General features: G+C 37.4%; 1 protein-coding gene across 3 annotated transcripts in view; it reads left to right on the top strand.

Moving 5' to 3' along the window:
- Positions 1-27541, top strand: part of LOC129770788 (uncharacterized) — a 337533-nt gene that overhangs the window by 132262 nt on the left and 177730 nt on the right. The window contains exon 2 of one of the 3 annotated variants that reach the window (XM_055773871.1): positions 10006-10944. The exons of the other annotated variants lie outside the window; for them this stretch is intronic. Coding sequence (XP_055629846.1) covers positions 10871-10944 — 74 coding nt within the window. The 5' untranslated portion in view covers positions 10006-10870. The remainder of the gene's footprint in view (positions 1-10005; positions 10945-27541) is intronic. 3 annotated transcript variants of the gene reach the window in all.

The following is a 27541-nucleotide window of genomic DNA, read 5'->3' as shown; positions in this document are numbered from 1 at the left end:
ACTTTATCGTAATCGTATCATATCGAAACCACTCTCATCACCAATCTTTATCCTTTTTAAGAAATGGTCATTTTTACGCGATTCGGCAGCGATTCGCAAATGAAATTCGTTCCAGTTACGGTTCAAACGTTTTTTGTACAGTGTTCAGCTGCTGGGCAATCAAAACAATGCAAACAAGGCGAACAATGCATATCATAATTTTGTGATTTTATTCACATTTCGACAGTGGTATATTTCATTCAACTTGCTTTGATACACTAGTATTCTCAAACTTATCTCTCAAAATATAATTGTAGCGTGTTTTTTCGTAAACATATCAACCAATTACCAACGAAAATCAAGCAAGTTCAAACTACATTGAGGCGGTGGAGTTCCTCCAGGAACGTTATTGCAACTGAAAAAGAATATGTTTCGGGACCATAAACACTATTCACAATTTCAGTCGTCTTAATGGAACGAATAAACGAAAAACAGCAAGATGTCACCTTTTTTACCAGCATAAACTCGAAAGTGTTTGATTGATACTTTGCGACATATTGATCAGCTACAGTCATCCACCGGAAAATATTAGATTTATTTTTCACTAACCAAATATTTTCCTATGGTACTCCAGGTAATGACCAAATCATTCAAACTTTGATGCAAACATAGAAAAAAGTTTAACACAGCAAGAACTTTTTTTTTATTTTTTAAACGATTTTCGGCATCTTAAAAGTCTACCAATCAGTGTAGTTTCACTGTTAGGGTTATTTACTCTTCCTTATGGCAGTTAAATCACTTTGAACAATCGCCAAAGCGCGGTGGTATTACGGATAAATGTAACTGCTAAAAATATAATAAATTATGAGAGATATCCAGAAAGTAGCAAACGACCTTGGATAGCGCAAAAGTAGACGTGGCTAAAGCCGCCATCTTAGTGTCAGAAGATTCCTAAGCTAAATACTCATCAATGACCGCACTATTTTTAAAATCGATATACCACAGCCTCACTCTCGTTTCACTAATTATTCCATTTCCGTACCTAGTTCACAAAGTTCGCTGATAGATTCCAATTAATTTGTAATTTTTTGTCAACAAGAACGTAATCAGTGAACACTCTTCACACGTGGCGGGGTTTTCTATTGCAGCACACATTTTAGCTAGTCACAGTTAGACAATTTATAGAGATACGGAACTCAGGCTATCACAGCTTGGTGAGTATTGAGCGTAGAAGTTTTTTTGACACCAAGATGGCGGCTCTAGCAACGCTCATCGCCGGGCTAGTCAAAAACGTCTGCTATTTTCTGGATAGTCCTCGTACTTCTATAGAAAGAATATACCTCGAGAACGTTAATCTATAGATAGTTACTTTCGTCCCAGAGTATATTTTCAGAAAACCATTACTTAAACCATTACCAACTGTCTGTCTAATTGTTTCACACCTCAAACGCGCATTGTATGGACTTGTGAGAATGAATCAAAGAATTGAACTGTAACAAGACTTAGTTATAAGTTGCCGGGAACTTCGGGCTCGCAATTTCTCAAATGTTAATTACACGGATATAATTTTTTTTTCAAATTAATTTGTAATAGTATGAGACAGAATCATAGTATACATGAATATTTCATTCCAAATCACATTGTGTCCATCATTTTTACAATCAATCTAAGATAATAAACACAACAACACATCCAACTCGATAATGCCCCACCGACGCATGTTTTGCATTCCATGTTTCCACATTTTTCACAACTGTTCATCTCCATTGCATGTAAATAAATAATTTCGAACATGATGGAAGTCTTCTTGAGACACAACACTATTTTCTAGACCGTTGTTGTTGTTTGTATCTTGTATCTACTTCCTTTTCCTTTCTTTTTTGCGTTCATCGGGGCTCGCGTGTTTTGTCTGTACGACAAAAGCAGAATACCATAAATTAGTGCGTTCTTGAGGGACTTGTATTTTGACATGAAATGTGGCTTCCACAGACAGCGTAGTCCCCCTGGCAGGCTTAGAAGTATTATTTATTTGTTCCGTCGTCGAATGGGATACATCGTTTTCCTCTGCTTGGCCCTTTTTCCAATGTTACTTATTGCAGCAAATAATGATACATTGCAACATTCGACTATAAGTCCGTGTTCACTGTTTAATTCATGGCGGGCAATCGACATCCTCTAATCTAACCGGATTCGGAGATTGATTTATAAACAAACTAGTTCAATCATGCGTTAACACCACCAGCCATAGACTAACGAAGCATTCCTTCCGTCGTTTGTCTCCGTTTCCGGTGGGAGCTCGATAACCCAAATGAAAGCTAATGAGGGGCCAATTACCACCCATTATCAGCTATTGTTCTTCGCGTTTTATGGGCAAACATTGTGTGGATGTCCCATTGTGTGTGTATCGTCGAGGTACAGTTATGTTTGCGCTAGAAATAATTATCGGAGAGTCACTGACGAATGAGCGGCTAATGAATAATAACAGGAGTTTTTTGTTTTTATTTATCGAGAATTTCTTTCACCGTCAATATTCTTGTTTAGCGTGCTAATTGTGCTATGCTAATGCTTTCGACGCATCCAAATGGCAGATGGTAATTCGTTCGTAAAAATTCCTCTCTCTCTGTGGAGTCGGTATTGTGCCGTGTGATCATAACTCATCGCTTCATGAATATTCATCTATTACTGCTCCCCATCTAGGAAATTCACAACAAAGCGAAGCAGCGCCTCCGTTGGCGGCGCAAATAAAAACTGTGTTCAATAGAATTGGCGATGGTTTTTAGGGAATGTGAACATGAAACCGTTTTATGTCAGCAATTTGTTTACAGCTGCAAAACACAACTCCCATTGGCGGTGTGGAACCGGTTCGGAATAACGGTTTGAAGATCCGGATCTCTTAGTCTAAATACAATATGGCACCGATGGGGAGATACATCAATAATTAATTGCTGTGATTTTAATCAGCTACGATGTCACTAGAATATTTGGAATATCTGAATGATCTACATTTGTGTGTATTTTCATTTCCATAGAGCTTCCATAAGGGGGTATCCTATTATATATACATCAAGGATTTTCTCTTGAAAATATATTAGGTTGGGGAAAAAGTTATCCATTATTTTCTCGTTGGCTGGCTTTAGTGATCAATATCTCGGATAATATTACTCATATAATTTCAGATTTAGGATCGTTGTAAAGGTGGCATTATTTTTCTAAAATCTTTTTTTATTTTTTATTTTTAGTGCAATACACTAAATTATGATTTATACTGTCAAATGGACCGTTTGAAGCTAGCGATTGATCAGAAACGTTCAGAATTGGCCAACAGAAGAGGTGTTGTGTTCCATCAAGACAACGCAAGGCCACACAATCCCGAGAGCTTGATTGGGATGTTTTAATGCATCCACCACATAGTTCGGACCTGGCACCAAACGATTATCACCTTTTTCTCGCATTGAAAAATTTCCAGAGTGAAAACAAATTGGGATCAAGAAAAGATTGTAAAAATCTATTGCTATGGTTTTCCGCCAATAAGGACCAAGACCTCTATAATATTATGAAACTACCCTCAGAATGGCAACAAAACAGTGTATATTTGACCCAAATCGGACTATCTGAAGCATATTAAAAATAGTTTTGAATTTCACCCAAAAATAATGGATTACTTTTTCCCAACGCAAGGATTATGTTCGGTTAGTTAACGCCGGTAATTTGATTTTGCCACCTGCAAAGCACAATCTTGGTGTGCTATCACACCACATGTTCCCAGAACGGATCATTCGCTTCAGTGCCTTCTCTGTAACGGATTGATTTGTACGGCCAATTGCCAACCTTCGAGTTGAACCTTCTGAAAAATGGCATGATAGTGACATAAAGTGGTCTCCCGAATACTGTTTGTTCAATGTCAATAAGTTTAAATTATCATACTTGATGCGATGTTACCTGATCCTAGAATGCATATAAAATTAAAAACTCATCGAAATCACTTTTCACTTCAATGCACTTTGGAGATGTAATCAAGTCCCCATTTAGGCAACTTTGCATAATTGAAATCTTGAATTCTCCTGTACTCGTGCGCTAAATCATAACTCGTATACTCGTGCACGGTGTCACAGATCGTAAGTGTCTCTGTGATATTGCTATGGTATACTTTTTAGACGTTATTGATATTTATTCAAAGAAAAGGATATAATTGAATGAAAAAACTCCAGAAAATATTATTCCCTCAACTTCATTCAGTTTCAAAAGTCATGCAATTCAGCATTCTTAAAAAAGAATTATTGATTTTTGGGTCTGTGAGACCCTATGCGCGAGTACAGGAGGGTTAAAGAAAACCAGACAACTGAGGCGAATTTTTTGTTTTTTTCTATAATTTTAACAAAAATTTCTAACTCAAACACTATAAAACTTTCAAAACTTTTATCAAAAAAATGAGATGTATCGATGTTTGTATTTCATGTAATAAAACATCCAACAAACTAAAAAAAATTTAAAATTTATTTTTCTAAAAAACGTATTCTGGAAAAAATATATGAATAATCAATAAAATTTCCAACAACTTATCCACTCATCGGAAGAAGGGCTATTCTATAGGGAGGGAGTTTTTATAACAGCTAGTTTTCATGCTTTCTCTGAAATATTACTATGCATTTATCCCACCTCTCTTGCAATTAGTGAATGCTACGCCAAAAGAACTGTTCCTCTTTCGTAAGAAGGAAGAAGCCTAGTCTTAAAAGCCTAAAAGCCTAGGTGAGTTAGCCGCATATGTCGAACCAAATGACTCAATCGTGATGGAACATTATTAGGTACCTAATATTAAATATTAATTGTTTAATATTAATGATTTGCCCAGGTTTGAGTAGTTCATAGTAGATGAAAACTTTCTGATTCCACTAATCATCGATCATTGTCTGGCGTTCATAGCGATTTCACCGTGAAACCAATATTGATGGTTCCCCTAGACTTACCCAAGATGTCTGACACTTGGGGTTGTCGAAAAAAAATCCACTTTCTATCGCCAGTTACGATCCGATGGAGAAATGACTTCCTCTCGTGGACTGCATTTCACATGTATTTTTTCGGTTTTCACGCTGACTTTTAGAGGCGAATGATCTGTAAAGTTTGGAGCATCTTGAAAACAAAAAAGGAGAAGCGCTGCTTTCGTTCAGCTCATGGAGAATTTTCCAATCTTCTGAATCTCTACCATGGCCTTCAAACGTATGGAGATGGCTTCTCAAGTTACATTCAACTGATCCGCGAGTTGCTGTTGCGTTTAGGTTTCATATGTGTCCAAAAGTGTTTACAGTTCACTGTCTTCGAAATGTTTCAGAGGCTTCAGGCTATTCGTTTCTCTCATCAAAATCACCCTTTTTAAATCTATCAAACCACTTAAAGCGCCGTGATTCTTCAAAACATGTTCACCGTAAGCTTAGACAATCATTCGATGCGATTCTGCAACGTTTTTTGAAATGGAACATTTTTAGACCTGTAATCGTTAGTTTTTAAGCTCAATGCTCAATGAATACCAACGTGTACAATACTATCTTCAAAAATTCAGAATAGTGTTTCTCCGAGCACCTGAATTAAAATTATCTATTAAAGGTCTACTCTCATTACTCCGTGTCGTATCCGAGCCGTGCTTCGTCCGTGTGTTCACTGTGTGATGTTTTACCATGTGATGTTTTACCATGCACAATATACTTCTTCTGATGAATGTAGGGCAGCGAATTTCGTATGTGCGATGAGGAATCAGTTGAATAATTTTTTCATACAGTGTAAGAAATTCTTTTTCTTTTTCGCACTTTTGACGTAGGAATACGTCTTACAGGATTATATTGAAGGTAAAACGAAAATTTAAGCAAACGGAAATAATAGTGTAGGAAAAGGAAAATTAAAGATGTAGGAAATAATGAAAGATTTCGTATATTCATGACTCGACTGTTTATTAATAGATCGAAAATATTTCTACGCATCTATCAAATAAATAAAATTATATTTCCCTTGAGATGAACAATTGAATAATTGTAAAATGGAAAGCATTATCTAAGCGTGCTGAAATCCATGTTTCGATTGGATCAATTTGTGCGCCTAAAATTGCACCAACCAAAAGGATCAACTAGAGCAGCAGTATCGAAAGACAATTGAAATACATCAGTATCACTGCGACCAAGACACCATATAAATTTTGGCATCACTCATGTCAACCTCAGTCACACATCAGCTAGTGAGCAGACATGAGTCTTTCCTAATGCTGAAATTAACGGTATCACAGCATCAACATCAACCGAAAGAATCTCAGCAGTAGTAACAGAAGCAAACGAGTTTTAAATTTACTGTTGTCCAGGGGAGAACCGTAAGCCTCCGTTAAAGAGTATCAAATATTTAACATGTTGTTACACACAACTTTTTTCGTCGTGTAATCAGAGCACGCTTTGTTTACATGTCAAAAATCGAAATACAAGTCATTAAGTCGCGGTCATGAAGTTGTTTTTCGCGGATTGATTTGGAAACTAAAAAGAAAACTCTGCAAAATTGGTGCACTAGTGTTACATATCACAGAATAGAAAAAAAAAGTTTGTCCAGAAACGTTAAACGAATCATCGCAAAGTTCGGTAATGAGTGTTCTTTCAATGATCTCAGCAGAAGTTCACGAAAACTCAAAAGAACAGGTCTGCATCTATTCGTGATTTGGCCAAGAAGTTCAAACCAGTTTTGGGATGATTCAGCGGATTAAACAGAGACATTGTCTAAAGACCTATAAAAAGCAAAAAGTGGCCAAACAAACACCGGAGCAGCAAGATCGCGCTAAAACACATGCTCAAAAGCTATGTGAGCGTATTTTGAACAATCCCAACCAGTGCATTCTCATGGATGACGAAACATACGTCAAGAAAGATTCCAGAACGCTGCCGGGAAAGCATGAGGTTCCTCCTCTATTCTGGCAGATTTGGTATCGGCTCATTATACCAAATCCACTCTACACTGGCTTTCGGAAAACAACATCATGTTCGTCGAAAAAGATCTCAACCCACCTAACTGTCCCCAGGTGCGATTAGACGCTACTGGGCAATTGTCAAGGTCAAGTTCAAGAAGGAAGGTACAGTGTCTAGGAATATGTCAGAGTTCAAGAGGAATTGGTCTGCAGCATCCAGAAAGTGCACAAAAACTACTGTACAGTTAAATCTAAGGTTCAACCATTTTTGAGAATAACAATAATCTTGATTTTTTCATTTCATTGCTATGTAAACTTAATATTCTTTAATAAAATTCACTTTTGTAAACACTTTCTGAACATTTTCAGTTTTATTTTGATGTTTGAAGGTTTAAGACTACTTTTCGATACACTCCTTATTGATCCACCACACACTTATGCAATATTGTTCCGGTGAGACAACGCATCACAATGTGGAATAATGGTGCTGGAGGGATATAGTATAAACGCTGAGAACAAGAATGAATCATCTTACTTCAGCTGCTTCCATTAAAATACTGGAGGCGATCTGGCGTAGTGGTAACATCCATACCTCTCACGCAGAGATCAATGGGAGTAAAAGTGACGAACCAGCCGAAATGTGTTGAAAGTCACTATAATGAAGAAAAAAAAATTCAAACTGATATTGATATGATTGTAGAACACCGTATTGTTGACGTAGGACTACATATTTTATTCAGTCGTTTGTTTATTACTACGGGTATTATTGCACCGCATATCCGTAACACACCCAGTATCGTATGTGATACGAATATGCTTCGTGTATGACATCTGCATTTAGAAAGTCTGTTGACTGCTCAATAACTGGAGCGAGGTTGTATAATCGCCAATGGTTCCTTTTATACCCAATAACCTGCAAACGGGCATTTCTTCTCTCTACGAGTCTGTAAAACGAAGATTGGATTTGCACAGAACAAATGTATGGGAAAATGGGATTGCTTCCAATTTTCGTCAATTTAATCCATTTACGGAACAGAGAATGATTTGTTTTTATTCTCTCATTTTCCGTCCATTTATTTCCTGCACTTTCAGTGGTTAACGCCGACACAGGCGAATCTACCTATTTTATCTATCAGACTCAAGAACTCATGAGCTGGGCAAAAGCTTTTACTTTTCATTCGAAGGAAGGCTAGACCAGGGATTTTTCGCCTTAGAAAATCCCAACGCCATCAGCTGGTATCGAACCCAGTCCGGCTGGGGTGTAAGGCTGATATGATTACCACACAACCACAGGCGCCGTCAATCGTCATCTATATCTATAATGTCTATATCTGTCTGTCTGTCTGTCTGATTCTTATGGACTCGGGAATTGCTGCACCGATCGACATGAAAATTGATATGTATTGGTTTTTGAGGCCGGGAAAGTTCTTATGATAGTTCGAGACCCCTCCCCTCTCTCTAAAAGGGGGCTGTCATAAAAATGAAACACAAATTTCTACATTACTCGAGAACTAATCAAGCAAATGAAACGAAATTTGGCATGTGGAGGTTTTAGGGTGCAATAAATGACTCCATAATGGTTAGATAGAAAACGTGAATGTAAATAAATTTTGGGCGGGACGTAGTTTGCCGGATCAGCTAGTGTAATATACAATACGAAAAATGTTAAGGATTTGGAGATAATGTTTCCTAAAAAAAATACTTGCGAAAATAACTCTATTTTTGTCAGCCTATAAAGTATGGTTGTGTTTTCCGGAAACATCATTTGAAAACAGTACTTACACTCCAGTATATTAAAACCACATAGATCATCAAGCTCACATTATTTAGCTTTCTATCCTATCCATAAAATATCACTTCGAACTTTTTACCCTTTTTTCAATGCATTTTCTTCACGAACATCTTCCGCAGGCCATGATCTCTTTTGTTCGCATTATTTGTTCCCACCTCCCCATTATAGGCGTATACGCCTGCAACTCATAAACGCTCTAATTAGTGTGTTTACACCCGACCCATATACATGAAGAGAAGCATTGCGGAGAAAGGGCCTAAAAGAAATTCTGTGGAAAAACAGACGGCACACGACGTCTTGCCTACCGCGGCGCTGACAGTGAAAGGAGCACCAGACAAGTCTCCGACGTCTTATGCTTTTCCGCGTGCATTACTGCGCGACTGTTGTGGGTTTATTTTCGTCCGCCAACATATGTCATATGCAATACCAACGACTGTCATCATCATCATCGACGTCGTCATCGTCATCCTCATCGTCATCACATTGCAGTACCACAAGCTTTCCATGTTTCCACGATTCTCTCCCATTTTCGGTGGCGTATTTTGACATAACTTGACAGCAGCTCTCCGCTCTAGCGCGCTCTGCTTTTGTTTACGGATCATAAATATCCTCAAGTGAGTCACCGGCATAACCCAGCTAGTTTGCGGTTCTGCGGCTACTGCGCGCGCTCTCGGCTGGACCGGTTGAGTGGATGAAATATTACTATATTGTCTAGCCCTTTTGTCAACAACAATTGCTGGCAGAAGAAGCAGCAGTCTCTGGAAATCTAAACAACAATTGTTTGGTTTAGTAAAGCTAATCGTGTATGTGGGTGGGAAGGTCGAACCACTCCAGGAATAGTCTTTTGTCCTCTTGGTGGTAGACTGACCAAATGTTGTAGAGTAATCTACTGCTGAATCAAATTTCGTACCCCGTACAAGACTAAAGCGGGGAAGGTTGAGCCCTTTATGCCAGAGCGTCTATCTGTTTTACGTGACTCGAATGCACAAGAGTTACTCTTTCCTGTGGCAATGCAAAATTGTATGTGAGTTTATTTGCGAAAGATAATTGTGTGAGCGCTGCAGTAAAATAGATGAATAAGATGAAAATCCATTCGCTGTATTCAGAAGTTATGTGGGTTATGATTTGATTACGATTACGATTGTATGTCCATAATTACCAGATGTATAACATCTATACCATCGTTGGTATTCCTGCCAAGGCACTGTCTGTCAAACCCAAACAACAACACTTCAACGCTGCAGGGAGTATTGCATAATGCACAGATCTCCTCTGGAAAATGTCAACATCATTCGTTTATTTTCAGGATCTGCCCATCAATTTCTTCATTTCGCAACACAGAAATACTGCGAGTGACCACTTCAAGTGCAAGAAGAAATTCTTTCATGTTACAAATAGGAGAAAAAGGAAAAAAAGGAAAATAACGAAAGAGAGCCGAAAATTGACGCAATCGCCTCAATCTACCGAACCGTGGCGCAGTTGCTTCAGTAGGGAACCAACCGCGGAAGGTTGAACGAAACGCAAAACTCCGAAATCGCCGAGAAGTGGTGATATAATCCGCCGGTCGCCGAGCGCATCAACTAGTCACGTACCAATTACGGCAGATTTAGTTGCGTACCGCAAAGATCCAAACCGATGGATGGTAAGGAAGAAGCCCTAGTCACCGCGGAGCAAACGAACAATCAAACTTAATTAGGTACATAATTTCGAAACAATCTACCTTGAGAAAAACGAGGAAAGAGCGAGTGCGAGAAAAGTGTCACAAAGAGAAAAGTGTTTTTTAATTATGCCCGGGAAGACGCCGCGTAATGACAGCGACTCGTTCGCCAAGTTTTGGCAGTGGCTGTGAAAGAGAGGTGGGAATTCGGCGAAAGTGTAGGCGGTGTTGGTGTGAAAAATTGCACCATTAAAAGTGATAAAAGTGCTGATTTATGCGTGGTAAATATTGTAACCGGCGCGCGAGAAGAGCGATAGCAAAAGTGTAGTGATTCGTGAAGAAAATCTCTCCGGTTAACCAGATGCTAATTATTAATGTTGCACGAGGAGAAAGTTCTAATTAAACTTGAATCGGTTTCCAGTCCACTTACAACGCCGCGGGTGAACCAAACGGATACTGTAGATAGGCAAGAATCTGATCGTTTTCCAGTCGACAAATTTCATGCGAAACTATTATGATGGTGGAAAAAGCGGAAGGATTTCTGTTCCGGAAGCCAGTGTATCAGTACTTCCAGTATCTAGAAACAACGTAAGTATACAATCGGCGCAATTCGATGGCGTTAGGTGGTTTGAAATTTTCTGATGAACTGTAAATCGGTAGCAGTTTTTAAATTATAAGAATTATTCATAAAACAGAACAAAAGCTCAGGTATACCAATAATGAGCTTATTTACACTCAAACATAATTCGAATTTTCTTGTCGAATGAAGTAGTAAGTAATTGAATTTCGATGTCATCACAATCCTCCTCTGCCACACGAAAGTGTTCGTTCAATCACGTCTCCCCACCGAATCCTTATAACTAGCAGCGGAAAATCAGCAAAACCTCTAATCTTCCAGACACGTGTCGCTAATACTCCGCCGCCGCTTTCGAGCATCGAATCGAACCTAGATCCAATTACGCTGTTGGTAAATATAGGTTAGCAAGAGAGTGAGTCTGAGCGGCGTGGAAGCAAATAAAGCTGTTTTGGGGAAGAGCTAACAAAACCCAGTCAAATGTGTGTAAACAGATCAACTCGAATCAATGAGAGGGTGTAATGCGCTCTGAATAACCTAATTATCAAAATAAGAAGAAGAAAGAGGATTCACGGAAATGTTTGATTTCAATCATTTCTTCTATGTATACTAGGTTATTAGAAAAATATTGTTGTTCCAGAAGAAAATGTATGGTAACATTTATCTATATATATATCTATATATATATATATATATATATATATATATATATATATATATATATATATATAAATATATATATATATATATATATATATATATATATATATATATATATATATATATATATATATATATATATATATATATATATATATATATATATATATATATATATATATATATATATGGATTTCTGACTGTCTATCTATCTGATTCTTATGGACTCGGAAACTACTGAACCGATCAACATGAAAATTGGTATGTTGGGGGGTCTTCGTAGCCACTTGATTACGCGTTCGCTTACTAAGCGATCGGTCGTGAGTTCAAATTCAGGACCCTCTATTGACCATCTTTGTGTTGTTATAGAATAACTACGTCCACGCAAACATCATCAGCGATGGAGATCGATCCACGGTCGAAATTAGATCGATTCATCCATACAACTGCTCTGCTCTGCAAGAAACATCGGGCTGCTGTTCTATAAATAACCCAACAATGATCAATATCAACTGTCTCCGCTGTCCGGTCTGCTGAACAATGGAAGCCATTTGCCATACAAATTAAACACAAATTTTTACATTACTCGGGAATTCATAAAGCTAATGAAACCAAATTAAGCACATTGAGGTTTTAGGGTGCAACGAATGTTTCTATGGTGGTTAGACTCTCCACCCCCTCTCTAAGCAGAGGGGGGGCTGCCATACAAATGAATCACAAATTTTTGCACTACGCGAAATAATCAAGCAAATGAAACAAAATTTGGCATATGGAGGTTTAAGGGTGCAATAAATATTTCTATGATGGTTAGACTCTCCACCACCCTCTCTAAAGGGGGGCTACATTACTCGAGAATTAATCAAGCAAATTAAATTAAATTAGGCATGTGAAGGTTTCAGGATGCAATAAATGTTTCTATGATGGTTAGACTCTCTACCCCCCCCCCCTCTCTCTAAGGAGGGTGGGGGGCGAGGTGGGGCTGCCATACAAATGAAACACAAATTTCTGCACTACGCGAATTAATCAAGCAAATGAAACCAAATTTTGCATGTGAAGGTTTTAGGGTGCAATAAATGTTTCTATGATGGTTAGACTCTCCACCACCATCTCTAAGGGGGGAGGGGAGGTTCTGCCATACAAATGAGACACAAATTTCTGCATTACTCGAGAATTCATCAAGCAAACGAAACCAAATTTGGCATGTGGAGGGTGCAATAAATGTTTTTACGGTGATTAGATACTCCTCCCTCTTCTCTAAGAGGGGCTGCCATACAAATGAAACACAAATTTCTGCATTACTCGACATTAATCAAGCAAATGAAACCAAATTGGGCATATTGAGGTTTTAGGGTGCAATAAATGTTTCTGTGATGGTTAGACTCTCCACCCCTCTCTCTAGGGGGGGGGAAGGTCTGCTATACGAATGAAACACAAATTTCTGAATTACTCGAAAATTAATCAAGCAAACGAAACCAAATTTGGCATGTGGCGGTTTTAGGATGCAATAAATATATCTATGGTGGTTAGACACGCCTCCCGCTCTCTAAGGGTGGGCTATCATACAAATGAAACACAAATTTCTGCATAACTCGAAAGTGATTCAATATTTATCTATACAGTCTTCGCAAAAAAAAATGCCGGACAGACTAAAATTAATTATTTATCCTTATACTAAACACATTTCTGGTCATATCAAATTTAAACAAATAAAACACTTCATTAAAACGTTGGCAACAAACATCCAAGGGGTTATTTTGTCCATATAGGGTGCGATGCATAGCTTGCCGAAAGAAAACAGATTGTCTGGTTGATCTACCTGGAGCGTTGATTCGAAGCTTGCCCAAAAGTTCTCCACAGTCAAGATTATTGCTGAGAAGGTCGAAAATCAGCAGTCTCTGGAGAAACTCACGTCGTTTTTGCAGTGTCGGTAAGTGAATCAGTGCGCAGCGTTCTTCATATGAGGTCAGATGTGGGTCGCTACGCCAGGGGAGATGTCGAAGAGCATATCGGATGAAACTTTTCTGCACGCGATCCAGGTGAGTGATATGAACAGCGTGGTATGGGGCCCAAACAGTAACACCGTATTCCAATATACTGCGTACGAGAGACACATACAACGCTTTGAGACAATAGACATCTCTAAATTCCTGAGTGTGGCGTCTTATGAATCCGAGAGCGGCAAAGCCTTAGCGGTAACCGTTGCAATATGCTCCGTAAATTTAAGCTTGTTGTCGAGCACGAGACCTAGATCTTTGACGGCTGCAACTCTTTCCACTTCGTTCGATCCCATCGTATATTCAAAGGCGATTGGTGAGTGAAGCCTCGAAAATGTTATTGCGTGACATTTCCTGATGTTCACCTCCATGTCATTTATTGAGCACCAGTCCAGTAGAGCATCTACATCCATTAGAAGAGCGCAGCAGTCCATAAATGATGTTACTACTCGAAGCAATTTCAGGTCATCTGCATACATTAACTTAGGTGATTTAAGAACAGCGCAAATATCGTGAATGAAGAATACGAATAGAAGTGGACCTAAGTGACCCTTGCGGCACGCCAGAGATAACTGAAAAGGGCGAAGCAACTGACGAGCCAATTCGTACGTGTGCACTACGATCAGTCAAATACGAGTTAACCCAATTGGTCAACCAAAGTGGAAACCCGTATCGCTTCAGTTTTTCCACAGCAAGGGCGTGAGGAACGCGGTCGAAAGCTTTTGAAAAGTCAACGTAAATGGCGTCAACCTGCTACCTTTTCTCAATTTTTTCAATCAACAGAGACACGTAGCTCATGAGGTTTGTTGTAGTAGACCGTTTTTTAACAAACCCATGTTGTTCGTTTGCAATGATGTGGTGGACAGATGGGTAAATGAGATCCAGTAGCATACTTTCAAAAATTTTCGGGATGCAGCTCAGAATCGATATTCCTCTATAGTTTTGCACATCGTGGACGTCACCTGCTTTATGAATAGGGATTATCGATGCAGTTTTCCATAAAGCAGGAAACTGCCCTTCTCTCAGCGAACGGTTGAAAAGCAAGGTATACGGCAAAGCCAACGAGGAGCTGCATGCCTTGACGAAGGAAGGTTGCAGCTTATCCGGTCCGGCTCCTTTCGAGGCTTCGAGACAGCTCAGCTTCCTGTATACGTCCTCTTCGGTTTATGAAATAAGCGGCATGTTCAGGTCATATGACTGCAGACTACTCAAGTACCGTTCAGACAAAGGATTCAAGCACAATTTAGGATATGAGGGTTTTTGGGTATGAGAAATGTTTCTATAATGGTATGACATCCCTCCCTCCTCTGGAATGGAGAGGGGGTCCCATTGAAATATTACACATATTTCAACCAAAAATATTCCAGCCAAACATGACAATTGAAAATTTTCAGAAAACTCTGAAGGAAAAAGAGAAAATTCGACAAATTAAATTCCCAAATGTTCTACAATTACATAGTGACAAGTGCTGTTAGTCCATTTGATGTTTGCTAGCGAAATTGATCTTTGTTTGAAACTGGAAATGGATTTTAATGTGATGAAACGCACTCCTATATCTTATTCTATCTATACCAAAAAAAGGATCGCCAGATGTGTTGATAAGAGCAGAACTCAAGGAAGGAATTGTCCGATTTATGGCTGTCTTTATTCTATCATATTCTCTGTATAAAATATTTATTCCGTGTAACGGAGTTGTTATTTACAAGTGGTTGAAAAATCTTGAATGAGAATTGTGTCTGAAAATAATCTGATATTATAATGATGAGTTTAGTTAGAAATACTAGGAATTTTATAGTAAAACGTAAATTCAACGGAGACGAATAGAAGATCAATCAATGAACAGTTCTGCGATTAGACTCATGAACTTGCGCATAGTAATAAAACGTGAATGTTTGAAGGTATTGATAACAATTTTTGACGGGACGAAGTTTGCTGGGTCAGCTAGTAACATATAAACATATAAACATATAATCGCTCTGAATCTTTTGATATCACTGGATACTCGGAATTCGATTCCATAAAGTTCATAAAAAGTTCCATAAAAATCCAGAACCAATCCTTATCCTACTCTGTGACTACGTCGCTACTACGCGACGTTTTTGAGTTTCTTGCAGGGCCCAACTTCCGAATAAATTCTTAAATAAAGATCAAACTTAGTTTGTAGATAACTTTTATATGATCTAGCAATATTTGTTTTCAATTGAAAATGAATTGATGACAATAACACATGTCAAAGTCATATTCTAGGGGTCTTGCAAAAAACTGCAGTACAAACCATTCGTACTATAAATTCATATAATGTATAGTATAAACAGTATAATATTATGGTTATGGTTTTATTATTTTTCTTCATATCCTATAGTTACATTTAGGTGCCTATTCTATCAAATTCCTTCTCAGAATCCTATTCAATTTGAAGGAGGAAAGTGTCACCCATATGTGGGTGACGGGGCGTCGAAAGTGTTAAAACAGACGAACTGCAAGGAAACGTCGACCCCACCGAAATCAACTCCAAACTTCGAGAAGCATCAACCTCAATTATGAAATTCTGCGTTCCCGCCCTTCGGCATGTTTACAACAGCAATGTTAGAAGTTGCTACAATCAGAAGCATAACAATGCTGGAATCTAGAGAATGTGTCTATTTTTAATATGCTTTTATGAGCCACTACGGCATTCAGTTTTCCTCACGGAGAGGAACGCATTTCGAATTCGGGGCTGTTCGCGGCTTGTTTAACAGAAAACCATCCACCACGCAATGCGTGACGAAGAGTTATGCTTCGATATCAATAAATCAGTTCGCGAACCCAAAACTAAGAAGACCGACGACCGGTCGAGTATTATTTATGTTTACAGTTTGGTCGCAACGAACGGTGGTAAATTTTAGCCACCCAGTGGGAGGAGGAGGGTGGTGAAGCATATTTATCGACTTATCGTTTTATACCGCTTCCACTCTCTGAGCGTGAGTGCTTGTTGGGGTACTTACTCAGTAATCGGAGAGCACAGAGTGCGGAGCTATGGCCGGAAAATATTATGTTGCAGATCACTCCTCAGTGTTTCTCAAATTATCCTCTGAAGAGGAATGAACTTTGGTTTATAGCTACTGGCGCTGAAAGAAACGTTAGAGATTTTATTATACCTCTCAGTGGTGCAAAATTACAATCCAGGATAGGAATGATGCATTAATTTGTGCGACGCCTCGCCAATCAAAACGATGAGTTGCTGCAGCATCCGCTAACACATTGTCTCGGTTGTTAAAATGATTAATAACGCTATCAATTACTCATGACTGCCTTCAGTGCGGTACATTGTCACTCCATAAACGTTGTCAAACATCCAGTCATAAAATAATCACACACCGTCTTCAATGAATTATTAATTATCCAGCATTCTAAACGACTATGTATAAAAGATAATACCCGAAGTATTTTTTTTTGCAAGGTAAAGAATATTATTGCGAGTCACAATTGCACACACGTGTGAAAATTTGATTTCCCACCTCAAGCATTTGTTGATACCGGAATCTGTTCTCGGATAATTTAATAACGCTCTCCCTGGAAACACTTAACCACCAGTGGGAAAAACTGAAGCTGTCTTTCAGTTTTTGGTATAATCTTGCGCAACAACAACTCCCAAACGCTTTTCCGTCCAGTGCTCTCATTTTCCGTCCAGTGCTCTCATGATCATTACACTCTATCGTCAGACAGCCTACCCAGTGCTGGCAAATATGTTCAGCTGGGTGATTTTGTTGGTCGCTAATGCAAACATATTTATATTTGTGTGCGCTAGTTTGGGAAGCAGAAAAAGTCTGGATTTCTTCGGGCTACGGAACGCATTTAGTGCATCGCATCGACCCACATTTGTGGGTTGTTTACGGTGCGCAATAAACATCGGTGGCCAGATAATCAAATTTGATTTGAATTTTGTTTTGGATGTAACGAACTCCGAGCGTGGCAGCTGGAGTTTTGTTAAATATATTTCAAGGCGGAATATTGTACGCGGCGTGGTGTGGGGCAACTAGGAACCACTGGAACGGAAATAGTTTTCCGATGTAAGATGTTTATTTTGAGAGTATGCAGTGGTAGGTAACAGTGGTGTTGTGCCGGAAAATAAACAATTCAACGAACTGGAATGGTTTGTTACTCGACAAAGCAAATGTCAATCAATATGTTGAGTTCTATTGTCGTTCCAAACTACGAATTCTTATTTTATCTGGGAAATGAGGACATAGAAGCTCAGCATTATAGTTCTTCCATGTATACTCCAAACAGAACAGAACAGTTCCTCTATTCTCGAATAATTTGTGAATAATAAACCGGCGACATGAAATAATGACGTGTGAAGCCCTCTTCAATATTATTTATTCTAAAATACGACAGGGGAAGATATTTCTGGGCAACCTGATAAGACATCCAAGAGAACTTTCGTACAAGAAAATTAACCGACGATAATTCTTTATATACGCAGACTCTGAACGACCTGGAGGAGGACCAAATTAAAAAATATGTCATGTTTCCATAAATCATTTTTAACACTTTTGTTTTTTGAATCTATTTGAATGATTTAGATTTGTTTGATATTCTTTACTGACTATTATTATTCCCAGTTCCTTTTTTATAAATTCGTTAATTTTCACAAGCTCAGTTATATTTTAGGTCTAACTAGCAGACCCAATGAACTTTGTCCCACCCATAATTTTGTCTTGTTTGTGGTTGCTAAACCAAGTCGTTATTAACGAGCACCAAACGTACCGGCGGGCCCAAACGGAGAATAATGAGAAATTAAATTGTGCCTTTGCTGAGGCAAAACGTCAGTTCGTGCTCTGCTTCCGGGTTACTCGCATGCACAAAATCGGTTACTTCACAATACGTTCTCAGAATATGCACAAAGCATGCTCAATGCAGAGTTTCTACTGACGCCCGAAAGCAAAACAAAACAGAAGAGAAATATTTGTAACTAAAGCTTCACCCTTACACCGTACGCAAGTATTTTTTAGTTTGGGTTTTTGTGGTGAGTGCAACACATTCGGAATACTCGCCTATCCTAACGTCAGTTAGATAATTAGACAGGATTTTAAATCCATGTCTTGTTTTTGTGATTTAGAGATTCAGTACTACTCTAATTCATATTTAAATGTGTTCCTACGGCTTTTCTAGATATTTGTGATTTTTTCAGAGTTTTTTCAGTGTTGCGCGGTACGAAAAAATATTTTTTTATATTTCCAAAGGGTCTGGCTGGGTAAGGGAGTAAAAAGTCTCCCAAACTAAATCACCAACTGTATGGAAAATATTGTATAGGGTACTAAATAAAACATTTTGGCAATTGAACCATATATTTGAGTCCTTATATGGTACACCATAGGATTTATGGTGAAAAATGTACCTTTTCGTTTTTTTTACGCCGTTCTCAATAACTTTGAGAAAAGAATATGAAAAAAATATTGAAAGTGTTATTTTTACTTTACTTACTCAGGTGTTATTTTTTTAAATTTTTGGTGAACTTTTTTTCGATTATTTTTTCTTGATACACCGTAGTACATTACATACATTCAGTATTTTTTTTCCAAATTTTTATCTCGAAGCTTTTGAGGATGACGTGAAATAAACGAAAAAGTGCGTTTTTCACTATAGATCCTATGTTAAACCACATTGGGGTTCAAATAAACCGCCAAAATTTCTTTTTCAATATCCTATACAATATTTGCCATACAGTTGGTGATTTGGTTTGGGGGCACTTTTTACTCCCATACCCGGCTTGGCCCTTTGACGTATTTCTTTTGATTATGCTTTTACAAAAACTGAACACTCCTCTTTTCTTAGGTATGTGCATGTAGAATGATTTCTCTATTTGGATTTTGACGTTTGCTCTTCAGTTCTCAAAATGCTTCCAAGCAAGAGAGGCAAAGAAGAAAATTTTGCTCGTGCAACGCGAAATCCTAGCTTCTCGCACGCGAAGTAAGCAAAATTGTTCGATGTGGTCAAATCAACCGTAGCGAATGTGATGTGAACGTTCGTCGACTGCCAGGAATCCTGGATATTTAAAAATATATTCTTATATTTCAAATATGACTTATTTCTAGAAAAAATATTTATATTATATTTATATTATATTTATATTTATATTATATTATATATATTATATTATATTTCAACGTTAAGGTGAAAGTTATTTGGCTATTATATGTGTAGTGGAGTGAATATTGTGATTTTTGAAGATTCTAACTGAGGGCTCCCCAGGAATTGTTCAAAATGATATTACGGCGATATTAAAAAAGATAGGCAAAGTGAGTGGCTAAGAACAAATTATAGAGCGGTCATAGAGCTTTAATTTCGTTGATGAAAAGAGTTCATAATGTATTTTTAGGATAAAATCTATAATAAACTTGATATTCGAAAATATTCGTAGAAGGATTGTTTCATCAAGTAGGATTTCTGTGGAAACTGATTGATTCGTTTCAACGAATGAACTGGGACGTAATATTCCATCATTACAACACTTGGCGTCATGTTTCTCTATACTTGAATTTATTCAGGTAACACTGGATGGGAAGTTTTACCACACTCCCATCATGGTCCATAACTTGACTGTTTATGTTCCTGCCCTCAAAAGACAACAATTCAATAATTTTGTTGGAATGTTTTGGATTTTCTGAACAATAATTTTTTTACATACATTACATCTTTTTTGTTTGCCAAAGAAAGCTCTGACTGGAAAATGTTTTTATTAATAGTGGGTTATGATCAAAAGTTGGTGAAACAAGAACGTGCGTAAATTGGTTAGAATTTTTAATTAATTGAATTCAAATATGAAGAAAATTCTTCGTTTTGATAATCTATTTGTCTAAAATACAGATAAAATATGCTTCTAGGATTCTGGCTTATCAAATCCAAATTGCCGGAGGCTTTTCGTTCAACTTTTATCATCGTATTCTTTACAGCCACCTTGTAGAACAGTTTTTTGGGACTTCTTCAAATTCTTTAGAAAAAGTATCAAAATCTTGTTCACGTAAATATCCTGATCCCGGTCGGTTGCAATGAAAACTTCGAACTTCGATCATTTCATATGCTTGAAAATGTATACCATTTTCCGTAAAAATCTCCTGTCCAAGAAGTTGTATGAAGTCTTTCTTCCGTACAACACTATTCAATCGAACTTGAAGGTGAAGAGTAAGTGTCAAATTCAAAATGCTGGAATCATAGTAACAGTAAATGTATATTTTGAAGACTTTCTGTAGCAGTCTTTCTTAGTCGAAGTCCGATTTGTTGATCGGCACGAGTCAGAGTGTATGGAAATAAGAACACGAGCTACTTTGGAATGTTCGGGATTTTAAAAATGTTCACTGTTTTAAAAGCCTTGAAACATTTGTGCGTAGTGAAAATAATTCGGAAATTTCACTTATTTGGAAAAAGTTGATTTTCAACGATAATCAGGGCCATTTCAGAGAAATCAGGCCAAATTGAGCGTTTGTCAGGATGTCAGGGAACGTACCAAAATGTCTGGGAAATCTTGAAAAACCAGGATGGTGGGCATTTCTGATTCAAAGTGTCATGGAAATATTAGGTTGAGGAAAAAGTAATCCATTATTTACTCGGTAACTGGCTTTAGTGATCCATAGCTCGTGTAATATCGATCATACAATTTCAATTTTAGGCTCGTTCACAAAAAAAAATTCTTGCTGTTTTTTGTTTGTTTCATTCAGTTGTGAGTTGAAGAGTGTTTACAACGGAAGTCAACAAAGAGAAAATGTTGTGCATTTTACACTTTTTCTTTTATAAAGGCGAAAATGCTAGCCAGGACACTGAAATTGTGAATGGTGTTTATGGTGCCGTAACAGTAAAATACATGCAAATAATTTTTTTATTTAATTTTTTTGTTTTTTTAAATTTTTATTTTTTAATTTTTTTGTACAATTATGTGCAATATAAGATTGTAAAAATCTATTGCTAGAGTTTCCGCCAATAAGGACCAAGACTCTTATGAGAGACGCATTATGAAGCTACCTTTAGAATGGCAAACAATTTTTACAACAAAACGGTGCATATTTAACCCAAATCGGACAATCCGAAACATATAAAAAAATGTTCAATTTCACGCAAAAATAATGGATTATTTTTCCCTAACCAAATATTTTTATCAATATGAATGTTGAATTTGTAATATAAGTTCATGAAAATGTTTTCTGTGTTTAGATTCACAAGAATCAGCGGGGACGATTGCTTTTTTCGAAAACGAATCCGCTCACCCGAACGACAGTGTGCTGTGGCGCAATAATGCAATTTATTGTGTAACTTTTCTCCGGAATAATCCAGCTGGAAAGGGGCAAGTATCAAACAATGTGGCAATGTAAACATACTCCCGGTTCACACACATGTTAGAAGGCTTGTCGGTAATTAATTTTATAAGCAGCTTATCTCGTGTATGTTCATGATGAAAGCCGTGTGGCATTCGGTGAGTAAAAAATACGTTCTGTGGTGAAACACGCGTTTGCTCCACAGCAAACAGAAGAAAAATAAAAAAAACTTGTAAACAAATGCCGCACAGCAGAACTAGTTCCAAATTAGAACAGCTGTTTCGTATCAAAATTGTGGTCGTTAAAAAGGTTTTACGACTGGCGAGTGTACTTTTTTCCCTTTTCATATTGAAATCAAACTCGAATAAAAGGCCAAACACAAGAGACTGTATGTTTCGTTCACGCCAAACTGACCCGATCTTGCTCTTAGATTACCCCCTATTCCGCGGAGCGGGCCAAGTAACCTAGAGAATCTTCCGCCAGCACTGCTGAAAGGTAGGGTCGATTATGCTTTTAATCTTATCGTAGTCCTTTCTATGGCACAGGAAAAACATTACGCACCCTGTTGGGGCGAAATGATGTAACACGGGTCTGGGAGCGTAGTAAATTCTGGCAAACCCTTCATACGGTGGCCTAATTTACCACTCAGAAACTTTTGACCTACTCGAGTTTTTTTTTTCTACGGATGTTTTCGTAGACGCAACCGCACCGCTTGTTGGTTTATGATTGTATCTATTCTGAATTACATGATGCGGAGGCAGCAGAAACAGAACGCCCGAAGCGTAGGCATTTGGATCACGTAGCGAGTTCGTTCCCTTGTTCCCTTTTCTTTCCATCATGAGTACTCGAATTCCCCATCCTCATAGAATTCGAAGATGAACTTTCTTCATGAATGAAATGGAATAAAGATTCAATCTGTTCCGGATCTTCCCACGTTAGTTTTGTTTTTTTCCCTTCATCATTTGGCAAACAGCAGCCCGGTACCGTATTGTGCAACCACACGGTTACCAACCACTTGGCGAAAGCGCTTCCTCCTCCTTCCGCTTCCTTCCTCCAGGAACAAACGGACAAAGTCGTCAGAGTCAGCAGCTGAGCTTGTTCATTGCTGGATGTAACAACTTCCCACAGATGCGCTAGCTCCGTCCGTACATGTCAGCTATTGTTTCCTGTCCTGCACTCTGGCAGCGAACATACATATACCGTACAAGAGAAACTAATATTTGAGGGGTGATGTTGTTGTTTTAATGTTTCGTATCAGGTCAAATGTTCGTTTACTACTTTCTCGTTTATTAAAAAATAGGGAATCACTAGGATGTCGCGAATAAGTTGGCCTTGTGAAAGCATGCTCTCGAAATTAAACATCGCATAACGGTGTGTTGGAGAAACACTTCGCTTCGTTGAGATTGGGGAACCGTGTATGATGACGTAGACGTTGAAAATTTCAGTGTCTTTGAATAGACTCTCCTGTTAGAGTATTTCATTGAATTTGTGTTTTTAAATTGAGAAACAAAATTATTTAAAGTCCTAAAGCTGGAAAAACTTTGAGTTCGATTGAGGTCGTTTCTTAAACATTCTCAAATTTAATACAAAAGGAAAACAAAACAACAAGTTGTTGTTTAATCTATCGCTATCTATATAATCACGATCTTTACTAATAGAAAAATATTTTCTTCTTTTTCAGGTAAGAGAAACGTTCCATTCACATGTCGAACCGAAATCCTAGAAAGATGTTGCTCAGTTGAGTATTGCCACTATCAATATTCGTAGCAGTCAGTTCAGATCCCGGCGCAAATTGCAATCTAAATTGGATTACATGATACTACGTAAAGCGATTATGCCTGATGGAAAATCTAGTTGTCGGTATATGCAATACATTCGATCGTTTGATTCTTCCTCCATTTATCGTTTTTATTGAAGTCTAGACTACGTAACAGTTCTGCCAACTTTACGCATTGCAGAATAATTCGATTAATGAAGGATGGCATTGGAATACTACAGTGTTCCGTTGGTTCCTGAATGTGCATACGGTGTGCTACATGAACAGAAATGATTGAATTGGTTTCCAATAGACTTGACTCAGCATTGCTTGAAGGTGCGCCAAATGTGGATAACAGAATTGAAAACTTTGGCAATTTTTACAGTTTTACTTCACTAAAGGCGAAAGCAGAAGCCAGATTCTGAAAATGAATAGTGTTTATCTGTCAGTGTTGTTTGAATGGCAACACGCTGTTGAACAAAGAGTTATTCTATCTACCGTCCCACTTTCCGTTTTACCCGCGCTTGGTTTTGTTATGCGTCCATTCCATGTCAAACCGATATAGTGGTTCTCAGATTTTCGTGAAAAGTGATAGTTTTGTTTCTTATTGCGAAATTTTAGATCCGTATTTTTTTTATTTTTTCACTAGGATGCCGATTTTCGGTTCGAAAAATCAAGATTCCGAGCGGTTCGAAAAATCAATTTTTTCACCTTTTTTCCAAAAAATGGCTTTTTTCGAAAATTTATAGCTTTTAAACTACTGGGCAGATTCAGATGATCGAAATATCAAATCAATGACAATGAGCTAATCTACTTTGAAAAAAACACACGAACGAAGAAAATGGATTTCATTTGCGTAATTATTGATTGTATTTGTTTTTTGTTGTTTTTAAGACTTTGTGCTAGAGAAAGCTAAGTTTTTTGAATATTCTTCCTTGCAAGCTGAGGTTTTTTACATAACCTATCCAAAAATCAGGTGTTTTTTTTCGTTTTTGAGTTATAATTTTTCAAAGATAACCGATTGTTCGAAAAATCAATTTTTTACCATTTTTTCCAAAACAGACTTCTTTAAACTTATAAATTTTCAACTACTTGACCGATTTGGATGATCGGCTTACCAAATTGAAAACAAAAAGCAAGTCATGAAATTTCTAAAAAAAGGCATTTTTGGATAAAAGGAGAAAACATTACTTTTCGGATCATCGGTTAACTTTGAAAAATCATAACTCAAAAACGATAAAACGCATCTCTGATTTTTGGATATCTTATTTAAAAAAACCCAGCTCTCAAGAAAAAATATTTTAAAAAATATAGCGCTCTCTAGTCTAAGACCATGAAAACAACAAAAACCAAACACAATCAATAATTACGAAAACAATCCATTTTTTTGTGTATTATTTTTCCCAAGGAAGATTTAGCTCATTGTTGATGTGTTGATCATCTGAATCGGTCCAGTAATTCAAAAGTCATGAAGTTTTAAAAAAAGGCATTTTGGGAAAAAAGGTGGAGAAATTTCATTTTTCAAACCACCCTGGAATGGAAATGGGCACCCTAATAAGAAAATATAAAAAACGGGTCTAATATTATTTGATAAGGAACGCAACTACCAATTTTCGCGGAAATACGCGAACCACTATATCGGTTTGCCATGGAAAGACATGGGGTAAGACTGACATGCTAAAAAGAGCTTCAGTTGTATCTGTGGATACTCATGTTTCTCAAAACATAAATGCAGTTTCTTACAATTTTTAAAATAAACTTTTCAGACAAAAACACGACCGAGCACCAAAAAGATTTTTTTTGGCAAAAAAAAATTCGAGGTAACAATAAATCTCGACGTTTCGTGCAATTATAAGGCATCGAACTATTTTTTTTAAATCCATAGTTACGGTGATTTTTCGGTTTTCAAAGAACATAAATTTTAACGTCTGCGATACTAGTAAATTAAGTCCGATTGAGCTTATATTTTGCAATGGGTTTTTTATCATGTTAATCAACATTTCGCCAAAAGTTCTGTATGAAAAATCTAGATGGTAATTTTTATTGGCATTCTAAACCATACGAAAAATTGGCACCTTAAACCAAAAACAGACCCAGAGTGTCGAAAGAAAAAATTCGAGAATTTTCGAAAATTTTCGAGATGACAGTAGATCTCGACGTTTGATGCTATTTTAGGACATTTAGCATAAAAAAATCGAAAACACCATGTTCAAATGTTTTGTTGCCAGTATCGTTTTTGTGCCGAGTTTTGCACTGTATTTCTATATCTGTTTTTCACCGCGATTGAATCTGGTTTGATTGTTCAGTTATTTTTCTTCACACAAGCGCATACGGTTCTTTTCGCGCTGTTCTTTTCATGCATTGCTTAGAACGAGCGCTAGAATTTTATGTGTGTGTATGTATAGAATGAGGCAAGCATCACACAAGTGAAAAGCGATGTTTAGTATCTGAATTCTGCGCTGTGTTCATTCGGCGCTCTCGTGTTCATAAATTTGGTACACTTCGTACCGAGAGAGAACTCGTGTTTGTTATGAACGTTATGAACTGATGAAAATTAAACTCAAGTGCAGCGCAACGTATGTTTTCTGAAGACAGCATTGAACTTTATCCCCAAAACGTTGTACTTATTTTACGTATGAGATTTAGTTGGTAGAGCGCGAGAAATTGAAGAACTAGTTTCTACGGAATATCACAGTGGAATGATTTGTTAATACTGAACAGGATTAAAGGTGAATCCAAATTTCATTAACATTAGAACTACCGACAGTTTTTACCTCTTTCTATACGTATACCTATTTCTACCCAACCGACCATTTTAACCAGTGTGTAAATTTAGTTGCCAAGATACAAAAATTTCAAAGAATATAAACTATATCTAGGAACATTCATAATATTATTAGAAAACATTAAATGAAATTTCAAGACAAAATCGTGTGAACAAATAATACAACCGGTCATTTTGATCTAAAAGGTGTTTTCTTGATGCCAAATATCTTAAAATTGCATAAAACGTCGAGATCTAGTGTCATATCGACACTCTGGGACTTTTTCGAAATAGGGGACGAAAGATATGGTTTTGGGTGCCAATAAAAATAGTTATCTCGATTTGTCATTCGGAACATGCTGCAAAATGTTGATTTGCACGAAAATAAACCCTATGCAAAATATTAGCTCATTCGAACTTCATTTATTAGTGTCGCAGATTTTAAAATTAGTTTTTTTCTTGAAATCGAAAAATCACCTGAAATCGGGGTTTAAAAAAATGTCGATGCCCAATGTGTTACAATTGTACGAAACATCAAAATTTTCCGCTATCTCGAAGCACCGCTTTGCGACACTCTCCCTTAACCCCTTGAATGACAATTTATTTTCAGTCAGCACTGCAATAGATCGATAGGACTTACAAAAACTGCTCTCGTAAAACGCATGAAAATTGTGTTTCCGAAACATCTATTTGTGATGCCCAATATTTTGAAACTGCATGAAACGTCAAGATCTACTATCATCTCGATTTTATTTGGCAAAAATCGACACTCTGAGACTTAGTTTTTTTTCGGAATACGAGACAAAACGTATGGTTTGGATGCCAATGAAAATGGTCATCTCGATTTTTCATTGGATTCGTGCGAATTGTTGATTTACACGATAGAATACCCAATGCAAAATATTAGCTCAATCGAACTTAATTTACTAGTGTCGCAGACGTTAAAATTCGAGTTTTTTGAAAACCGAAGAAACACCAGAAATCGGAGTTTCAAAAAAAAATGTTGATGCCAAATGTCCTAAAATTGCACGACACGTCGAGATTTACAGTTATTTAACAAGTTGAGCCCCGCGTCGGCCCTTAGAGGCCGACGTTGAACTTTTTGGTAGGAAATCACTGGCTGACTGGGACTGATAGTTACAAAATAAA

The sequence above is a fragment of the Toxorhynchites rutilus genome, chromosome 2 (genome assembly GCF_029784135.1).
Source record: "Toxorhynchites rutilus septentrionalis strain SRP chromosome 2, ASM2978413v1, whole genome shotgun sequence".
NCBI lineage: Eukaryota > Metazoa > Arthropoda > Insecta > Diptera > Culicidae > Toxorhynchites > Toxorhynchites rutilus.
Note: the sequence above shows the minus strand (reverse complement) of the source record. Positions and strands in the feature narration are given on the sequence as shown.